The sequence below is a fragment of the Brachyistius frenatus genome, unplaced genomic scaffold, assembly GCF_029030835.1.
Source record: "Brachyistius frenatus isolate BFR_SWC_R1_liver_20210118 unplaced genomic scaffold, ASM2903083v1 Contig_56, whole genome shotgun sequence".
Classification (NCBI taxonomy): domain Eukaryota; kingdom Metazoa; phylum Chordata; class Actinopteri; family Embiotocidae; genus Brachyistius; species Brachyistius frenatus.
The window spans coordinates 2,555,704-2,566,186 of record NW_027210655.1 but is presented as its reverse complement, the minus strand read 5'-3'; the positions used below and the strand labels follow the sequence as shown (position 1 = coordinate 2,566,186).

The window sequence follows — 10,483 nt, the reverse complement described above, 5'->3', positions numbered from 1 at the left end:
AATCGTTATTATTATTGTCATTATTATTATTATATAATTCTAAACTGCTCATTTCTCAGTGCCCGGATGACACCGGGGCTTTGTAATGAAACTAGATTTGAAACAATAGGTCAGATAATAAAGTAGTTGTGCAAGAGAACATTATTTCTCATACATTTATTTGGCAAATATTCCAAACATTCGCTGGTTTAACTTCTGAAATGTAAAAAAAGAAAGAAAGAAAGTTGCTGCTCTTCTCTGTCGCGTGCGACAGTACACGCCATCTCTTCGGGGTTTAGCGCGACGGTCAGATAGAAGAAGACGTTTTTGGACACCGTGTTGAATTCCAGTAAATAGTATTCAGCGTTTTTCAATATTATTCTAACATTTTTACAAACTAAAATGATCGCTGGATTAATCAAGAAACACAACATGTATCCGTCATGAAAGTAAAGCGAGTACTTCAAGTTTTTTTGTTGTTGTTGTCTTCAGTCATACCTCTTTCAGAGTTTAGCTTATACGTCCTTCGCAGGTTAACGGAGGATGAGCGGTACCCAGCGGACGTGCGGTGTACAATCTGCGCTCCCGGTGGCACCTGCGAACATCTGAGTTTAGGGTTTTTAAAATCCCTGGAACACACGTTCACCGACTTTATAGACCCGAGTTTCAAAGGGTAAGTGATGATTACGAACCCAGTCACCTCTTACGACCGGCATCAGCGCCTACGTGTTCATTAACAACAACAGCAAGGCCGGTATGTGCATCGCGTGATGGACTTTGTGTTCTTGATTCAAGCACGTTGTGTTCCGATACACAGAACTATATACAGATTTTACAGATGACAACGGGAGGGTTAAACCTTTGCAGGTGAAAGGTTAACTACGTTCTGCTCGGTGTCAGCCTGTAAATGATACTTCAATTTACAACATCATTTAAGGGATTTAACTAAATAAACCAAAGGTTAAGAGTGTTAACATTGTGAAACACTGGAATCGATATAAAGTAGAATAATCGTTTTTCTACTATGGAATAAAAAAAAAAAGCAGATCTCCTCTGTTCGAGATACATGTTACGTCTGTTTTTTCCTCGACATGGTGCCAATAATCTGTTCACCTAAATGGGGGGGGAAAAATAAAAAAAAAGGGGGATTTCCCTTCTCATTGAAACATACAAAGTGGGCTGAAGGTTTCTACTCTCCGTGTTAGTTGGATGTTATATGCTGCTTCACGCTGCGTGTAATCAGTGGGCTCAAAGTATGTACAAGGAAAGCTGTACTTTGCAGTGTTACATCATGTACAACAGTTAGCACTTTTTTTTTTTTCTTTCTCCATACCGCTCGGAGTAGTGATATTTTAATTCCTTCCATTCGAGGCCCCGAACTGTTTAACTCCACACCTTGTTTGTGACCTTTATAAAAGGCTGAGGTATTTCCAAAAAAAAAAAAACAACAAAAAAACGTTTTTGTTTTCAAGAGACCGGAGCACAGCGCAGGCACAAAACAAGTTGTTTGTAAGGCCACTTAAAAACACCACCTCCACAACATCCTTAGATCTCTGTTCCTCATAAAGACGAACAAGCAGCTTCTTCCTTCAAAGCACTCATAATTAGGGGAGGGGGGGGGGAGGAGGCAGAGGAGGGGAGGTGGGTGGGAGGTTGTGGGGGGGGGGGGGGATGCCTGCGTGTATAATTCACAGCAGACCTCAAAACCTCGTAAAGCAAACACGGAGGGGAACTTTGTAATTTTGCAGCACGTGGCGATATATTATACAGTCCCAATTGCTAAAAGCCCGAGTGCTACCGGGGGTCTGCTGAACAGCACAAAGTCCAGGGGGACCTCCTGGACGCAGCTCCGTGGGGATCCCCAGGAAACACAAGGGAATGGTTTCATCCCAGTCGCACGTCATTAACCACTCGAAGACAAACAACAGCAGAGGGAAGCGGGAGCGCTTTGCAACCAAATCAGAACACAATTTCCAAGGAACCCCGGCGCTTCAAACACAACTTCTTTATTTGAGAAGACACGACACAATCCGGTGAAGCACGTTGTTGTACAGATTAGTGTTCGGCACAGAAGTCCACGAGTGCTGCCTGCAGTCTCATCCGTCAGAGTAGTACATCTCGCCGCGTTATCTTAAAGGTAAACAAGAATAGATATAGGTTGCTCTATTTCAACAACAACAAAAAAAAAACTTTATATAAACAACGAATACAGATTAAGGCGTTCAGTAATAAAACATACCGGCACTCACAGTATTTACTTACTCCTAATAATACACTGTACATTTGACAAGATTATACGACCTGTGCAAAAACAGCACAGTCACGGAGGCCTCGCGTTCGTTTCGAACTATGTCACAACCTTTAGCACCGCAACAGTAAAGAATTGTGCAAAGTCTGCCGGCCCTATAAAACAAAAACAAAATACAACAGATACGCGTGTCCATATGTAAACATTCCTTGCGTAACATTCATCTGGGGAGTCAACGAAGAGCAACTACGACTTTAAAACCGAGGCTGCAGCTGCTTCGCTGCAAACAGAAGGGTTTTCCCAAAACTCACCAGTTCAAATTTTTGGTGTCAAAAACGAAACTGAACACATTTCACTCAGCAGAGAATTATGGAAACCGGCACGTAAGCTGTCCGACGTAAGCAGGGTTTTTACTCACTGACCGCAAGTGGGTCTGATATAAAAACAAAAACAACAACAACTCTCCAATGAATGAATGAGTTTTGGAAAAGCCTTACCTATACTTATGTGTTGGAAGCTGATCGTTCTGGTTCCCACTTTTTTTTTAATTGGCTGACTCGTATTCAAAGCCGTCGTTTTACACGCACAACCACACTCACGCACGCACACACACACACACACCTGTGAGAAGTTACAGGTAAATACAACGCAGAAAGGACAACACACCAAGGAAAGAGGCATGTTTGATGTACCGCTTTGCAGACAGATCATATTTGCGTAACATTAACGCCTCGCATAATATGCTGGAAAGCGTCACTGTAATTTGTATTCACTTATTTAAAAAAAAAATTGGGGGATGTAACTCCTGGTCTGTGTGTGATGCCACTCTGCAAACCAGAGTCAGACGATATACGGGTCTTGAAATATTATCTCCGAGTGCTCTGCAAATCACTGCTTTTTTTTTTTTTGTCAACGCTGTATTTCAAAAGAATAAAATATTGTTTATAAGATGTGATCTTTTGTATCAATGTTTTTTTTTACAATCAATATTTAGTTTGCTGGTTGAGCCAAAAAAAAACAAAAAAAAAACTCTCATTATTTGATCCATTGGCAAATTCTCAACATGCTTTTATCCAGAAATTGTAATACAATATCATATTAAATATGGCGAAAAAGAATGTTACCCATATTTCAAACATGTTTGTTTATACTTATTAAGTTAATGTTGATGGTTTCGGACAGGCTGCAGTCCAACACACTTTTTTTTAAAGTTTAAAAGGACACATTTTCTGCCAATGGAGACAGTTTTTTTTTGGTATATAACCCTCTCAGAGATTTCCGCCAATGCATACCAGTGAATCATTACGAGTGTATTTCACAATATAATAATTTCTGTGCATTAAAAAAAAAAAACTGCACAGCACAGCGCATCCTATTAAAGCTCAAATGAAGACTTAAAACCTTTTTTTCCGAATCATGGCTCCTCTACTTAAGAGGGCCCCAAGATCACAATGTCCTCATGGTTGATAGTGTGCAATTTGCAAATCACTAAAACACAACACATTGAATGTGGGGATTTTTTTTTTTTTTTTTTTTTTTTAGCTTTGGAGATATCCTACATGACAAAAAAAAAAACCTGGCACACAAAAGCGGCACAGATACCAAACAGAGAAAATGTGTTTTTAAAAAGGTGAACTGACCCTTTACGCTCTGGTTTTATATCCCTGATATGAATTTTCACCCCTGCCTCTGCCCTCTTGGTCACACTCCATAAAAATAAAAATAAAAAATAAAAAAACCAACCCATTTTAAAAGGGTGCTTTAATGAGACGCGCAGGGACTATTTTCTCTCAGAACTTCATGTACTCGTTCTTCAGTCTGCTCAGTCTCGTGCCGTGGCTGCGGATGATCAGGGACAGGAGGTCGTGCTTGTCCCTCAGGCCCAGAGAAATGTCCAACGTCTCCTTCAGGACGTCCCGCGTGTGCACGATCATGCTGAGAAAGTCGTCATTGAGCCGGTGCTCCTCCTTCAGCTCGCTCTCCTGGCTCTGCTTGAATTTCACCTCCAGCTCCAGCAGTGACTTCTCCGAGTTTGTGAACGCCTCGCTTATCTGAGCCGTCTCCCTCCGCAAGTACCTCCCGTAGCTGTCCTCTCCGTCCAGGTCGTACGAGATGCTTTTGCCGATGCCCTCCAGCACCCTGGCCGAGTCCTCGATCTGCCTCTTGATGATGGTGAAGTCGTCCCGTATGACGGCGTCCTGGTCCAGGTCGAGACCGCACTTTCGCTCGTCGGTCATTTTGAAAAGCATCTGGCAGTGCTCCGGGTCGTCGTTGTCCTCGTAGTCGCCGTCCGGCACGAAGTAGTGATGAAAGGTGCCGTTAGACATCTCCGGTTGTAAAGGTCCCTGGAAAAAAGCTGCACACGTCGATAACATCCCGGCGCACAGGAGCAAGTGAAGAAAAGCCATGACGGGCCCCCCCTCGCCCCCCTCTCGTCCCAAAGACACTCACAAATAAGAAATAATTGAGTTTTTTGTTGTTGTTGTTTTTAAAAAAAAAAATTGTTTCAGAGACCTGATTGACTCTTTAATTCCCACGCAAACATTTCAATCGGGTCCAAACTGCGCAGTTAACTTGAAGCTTTGTTGTAGTTTCAACGTCCTCCTCAATATCCTCTTCGTCCCAATAGATACAAGTGGCGTGAAATTGTTTTTTTTTCTTTTTTTTAATGTTTTTTTTTTCTTTTTTTTTTTTTTACAACTTCACTTCTTCTCGCTTCAGTCCAGCCTGCCAGCTCCCATCACGGTTGGCGAGCGGTGTGTGAGAGGTTGTTGTACTCCCGACTTCGACTGGTGCCGCAAACGCAACATCTGGACGTCTCAAGTGCCTGCGCTCCGGGTTTTTTTTTTTTTTTTTTTTTTTGGCTAATAATACCTCTCTGCTACTCTCAGATTACAGCCCCTCCTGTCACTTGAAAGGCTGCTTTCAGTCTGGACCGGGCAACCGGCGGGGGCCAAGCTCTTAAAGCCTCCGCTGAAACCGGGAAAAGACCCGAGTTTGTGTTCATTCACGTAAGCGTGACAAGTTGGCGCGGATGGTTAAACAAAGTTATTGCACTGTTGAGAAATACAACAAACAAGTGACCACGTCCCGTATAGCCTATATTTACCTGGCCTACATATATATATATATATATATATATATATATATATATATATATATATATATGCACAGTAAGCTTTATGCACGTTATCAACACATCAGTTTTAAATATAGTGTCCTGTTTATTAAAAAAAACCAAAAAAACAAACGTTTAACTTTTTACATACCGGATGGCATTTTTGCCCAATATGGTAATATTTGTGTGGCTGTTGGATCAGATTATAAAGATAGATAGATAGATAGATAGATAGATAGATAGATAGATAGATAGATAGATAGATAGATAGATAGATAGATAGATAGATAGATAGATAGATAGATAGATAGATAGATAGAAAACAGATCCAATGTTGAAACTGAGACATTTTATTGTTTTATCAAAAAAAAAAAAAGAATCCCCGTTTTGAATGTGATGCCAGCAGGGGCAGCGAAAGAATAGAAAAGTTGTGTCGTGCTGGAAAAAAAACAACAACAAAAAAACATCTCGCAAAAAAATTAGGTTAATTTGCAACAGGTCAGTAACATAAAATGTTACTTACAGGTTTCTGTAATGATCTGACTAATATATTATGATATACCTGACCTGGGTAATTCTAATGCTAACTATTTTTTTTGTTTTTTTTTAACTAAAATACGCTTTACTGACAATACTTTCAATCATCGCCCTCTTAATCCCTGCCAACAGTCTCATTTTAGGTGAGAATTGTAATTTAAAACTACATTCGAAATGGATTTTTCATCTGCAATTGATGTGTTTTATTTAACGACGCAACAAAGCTTAAAAGTCATGATCTAATAATAAATAGGCCGGTGTATGTGTGGCCTGTCTAGTTGCCAGTATGTAAACAAGTTGAATCCAGAAAGTTGAAAATACATCCTCACTGAGTCCCTTTGTCACTTGTTGACTGACGACAGCTGACAGCCTGTTAGACCAACGATTTTTCTCGTTTTTTTTTTTTTTTTTTTCCTAGACTATGCACATAACTATTTATTTGGAAATAAAATAAACGTTGTGGCATATGTTTCTGTATTAAAACAGCATGGCCGTAGTAGTAAAGGCCGAAATGGATGAGATGCCGTTCAAATGAAAGAGCACTTTTCCAATAAGCTGCTATTGTCAGAAAAGCAATACCCCCGGGGTAAGAACATTTGGGTTTTTAAACGTGATCTTACAGCTCAAGCACCAACATGCCGAGAGTGATCTAATATGCCGAACACACAGTTCCACTCCGTGTGTGCGTATCTTTCCAACGGGAACAGCCAACATCATACCATCACCTGCCTCTGAGGAGTCCCGCTCTCATTTTTCCACTTGCGTGAGTGATTATTCAGGGTTGCAACGTGCATGAATCAAGCTCGGGAGGAACAGCTTTTGAGCCGTAAACATGTTGTTCATGTTTTTTGATGAAATGGAGCGAAGGACCGTGTTATATAAGCCTTACATAAACCCGGCTCTGCTATATGTATCAGTCTGATTCACAATGTGGAGAAATGCTTCGCTCCTCATCTCGTCCCGTCAGTCTGTGTCCAACCCCGACGACGGGAGAAACTGAAAGGGCGCAATTTGAGGTTTTCTGCCGCCCGGCCCCCGTCTCCGTGTCAATGTCGGCAGATTCCACCATCATAAATTCTGTACGTCGTGACAGTTTCTGACAGTCAGAGATGCACCCGAAGTGTTTTTCCCCTTTGAGGTCGCCTACAGGTAGAGGTGGGCTGAGCCGGCTGATCTGATGTCCGCTGGTTAATTTAGGCTGGCAGGGGTCTGTCTGTCTATCTTGCTGTCTCGCAATTACTCTCTGCCCTTTTGGCTTGCTTTTTCCTCTGTGTTTGCTTTCATCCAGCACTGCTATCCACCACTGACTTTCAGATTAATTAATGTTGCTTTTGTCTCGAGTTCAAATAAAGCAGTTCAAAATGACTTTCGTTTTCTGTTGCTTACTGCGTCTGGGTTGTGACAGCAAGAGTGCACAGCTATCTTTATTAAAAACCTGCCGTGCAAACTCAAAGACCGGAGTAGCCTGAAAAGACTTAACAGTGCTTTTTCCTACAACATTATTCTGCAAAAGGAATTAATATATGGTGTCTGACCAAAACAAAAAAATAAGATGGAAAATGAAGTCACATTTTGGATCCAGGGTGTAAGAGTTTTTTTTTTTTTTTTTTGTGTGTGCCTTAAATTGACAAATAAATCATTTTTAAGAGAAGAAGAACTCCACCTACTCACATAGGACAGTCTCATAAAAAAAAGAAAAAGCCCAACAAGGATTTGTGGACGACTTCCCTCTTTTAGCGCTAAAGCTGTAACACAAAATACAACTTAGGGATTTTCCCTCCAATTCTCTGCTGAAGTCTATTTTGTCTTCCCTGTCTGGTTATTGAATGGAATTTGAATGTAACAATACAGAACAGCGTTTAACGACTTCATTTGGGATAAAGCGCCTCCAAGTTTGAGTTAAATTGACCAAATTGGGATTAGATCCCATTTTGGCAAACTGCTTCCCAAACTGAGCTTGACTCAAAGTGATTCAGCAATCAGGCTCAGAGTGCCTCCTGTGATTGCAGAGAAGGGGTTTACTCTAAGCTTCTGGCACCAACTGAGACGGATTTCTGCATCGAATTGTATTATGTCACTGAGACCTTGTTATAAGATTAATAAGACAGCGTTGATCAATAATGGATCCACTTAATGTCACCGTTTTGGGAGGTATGGCAGACGGGAGCAGGTGACACGCAAGTTTACTTGGGCTACATTCAGTACAGCAGAAGTCCAAAATAAAACAGGCTGCGATCCGAACTTACAAACAGGAAACAGATGGCGGCCGGAGAGCATTGAACCATCTGGCAAAGGGCTACTGTTTGTAAGCAGGTACATGCAGTATAAAGTGAATGAAAAATGAAGTGGAAATTAGAAGAGGATGTGCTGCCAGATGATGATTAGATGACCGGCGAACGGTGGGAACGGTTCGAGGAATTGACAGGCTTGCAGTGGGAGACTTTTAAAATGACAGGGCTGCTTAGCACTGGCAGGAATGGATATTGGCAAGAATAGTGCAATTATAAATACAGTGAATGGATGTCATATTGGAAATGTCAAGCTTATGAGACTGACTCAACTCGAAGGGATGTTTATCTGTCCTATATCCCACTTTTTTTTTTTTTTTTAACCATAAATGGATGTCGTGATACCCGACTCTTCGGATGCCAAGTCAGTCGGGTAATTCAGTTTTTGGCAAAAGCACAAGTAGTTCGACAACAGTTTTGTTGTACATGAAATTGCTGGAGTTACTCACGGAAATAATCGATGAATGCCAAAATATTTGAAATCTGTGGATGAATTTGGGCATCTGTTTGTTGTCAAGGGTTGAGTCTTAAACCGGAGCTGTAAAGCACATTTTTGGAGGATTTGGTCAAAACAGAACCCACATTCATTACCCCTTAACCGCCTATCATCAGAGAAGTTTGCTTTACAACGATAGTGGTGTTGTTGTTCTTTTTTGTTTTGTTTGCTTTTTTGTATTACATATAAAATCCAAATTCAGGTACAGATAATTTACTGTGTATTTCCCGACTTACACACGTAGTAGTTTGTATATTGTGCATTGAGTTGGTTGAAAACTGTGAAATGCTGCAACAGATGTCTGCCACACTCAGTCTCCCCCAATTACACGTAACTTAAAATCTCCTATGAAAACGTTCTTGGCTGCACTTCTTACGAACTTGTTAACCGGAGCCCTTATGTCACAGTTTGCTTCAAATTATATCCAGCCAGCATTCTGCCCTGCAGCAGTTTGCTGCATAGCCGCAAGCCGAAGAAATGATGGCTCCGGTGACTACTTTTTAGTTAGTTTTAATTTTGCACTGTTGTTTATTATTCTATTTTATGTTATTCTATTTAATTGTATATACGGTGCATTTTTATATTTAATATTTTACTGTTGTTTTATTGCTTTTCCTGTACCGATAATGCTGCTGTAGCGAAAAAATGTCCCCTTGTGGGATTAATAAAGCATCCATCCATCCATCCATCCATCCATCCATCCATCCATCCATCCATCCATCCATCCATCCATCCATCATCCATCCATCCATCCATCCATCCATCCATCCATCCATCCATCCATCCATCCATCCATCCATCCATCCATCCATCCATCCATCCATCCATCCATCCATCCATCCATCCATCCATGGATGGTGCCAGTGACATCATACATCATGGGGACTTTTAAGAGTGTGTTTTTTTTTTTGCAGCAGCTCAGACTCTGTAAAATGCAACACAAAGAGAAATTCCAATATTCATTCTTATCCTTTTTCATTATCAGTTATTTCTCCTAGTCAGCAAATCTATTGTATTTCCCGATAGATTGTGGGCCAAGGAGGATTTAGATCAGGGCAGGGGAGACAGCCACGGCTGAAGATGCATGGCCTTGTCTGAGGGGCCTCAAACTATGTGTCTTGTGTGAAGCAAAAAGTCCCTCGTATCGGCGAACTCGAAGGTCCGATCGTTTTCTGTGTAAAACTGTCTCTGTGGTGAGACAGAGTTTGATGCATACAGTGAGCAGGATGTTCTTTCTGCTAACAGCTGTAATACATTTTGGCCGTGTAACAGAATCTCTGTCCAACTTGCAAACCAGACTCATGTAAGCGTAATATGCAGAACATGCCACATGAACAGACGTGCAGGCATGAAGGGGATCGAGGTGTTTGGCTTCTCATGGTTTCCCAGGGCTACCCGGCTCGGGCGTGGACAGGATGACGTTGCTGATGCCCACAACTGTAAATGCAGAGTGTTTACGTGTGTTTACCGTGTTTATCCATCGACTTCTTCACCAGAAGTATAATTTGAGAAAAGAAACCATGCGCTGCAACAATTGCCGTTTTGTTGAACCCCGCTGACCCCTGTGGATGACCAGTCTGTCCAAGAGCACAACATGTCAACAACTATTGGATGCGTTACCATGAAATTTAAAATCATCAATCTCCAGATTTTTTTCCTCCAGGACCGGCAGCTGGCTAGAATGCCACTAAGGTGTGAAGACTTTCTCGGTTCTCAGGTGATTTATGCTCCTTTGGTGATACCAATTGGAAACCCACCCCGACCTCACCCATGGGTTTTAAAACTGCCCTTTTGAAGCTTCGAGTCTGGCACTTTGG

At 41.4% G+C, this 10,483-nt stretch overlaps 1 protein-coding gene across 1 annotated transcript; it reads right to left on the bottom strand.

Moving 5' to 3' along the window:
• Positions 1-3,609: 3,609 nt before the first annotated feature.
• fibinb (fin bud initiation factor b) lies at positions 3,610-4,642 on the bottom strand. Its single transcript, XM_069705472.1, has one exon. The coding sequence runs from the start codon at positions 4,633-4,635 to the stop codon at positions 4,018-4,020; it is 618 nt and encodes a 205-aa protein (XP_069561573.1). The 5' UTR covers positions 4,636-4,642; the 3' UTR covers positions 3,610-4,017.
• Between the last annotated feature and the right edge of the window lie 5,841 nt (positions 4,643-10,483).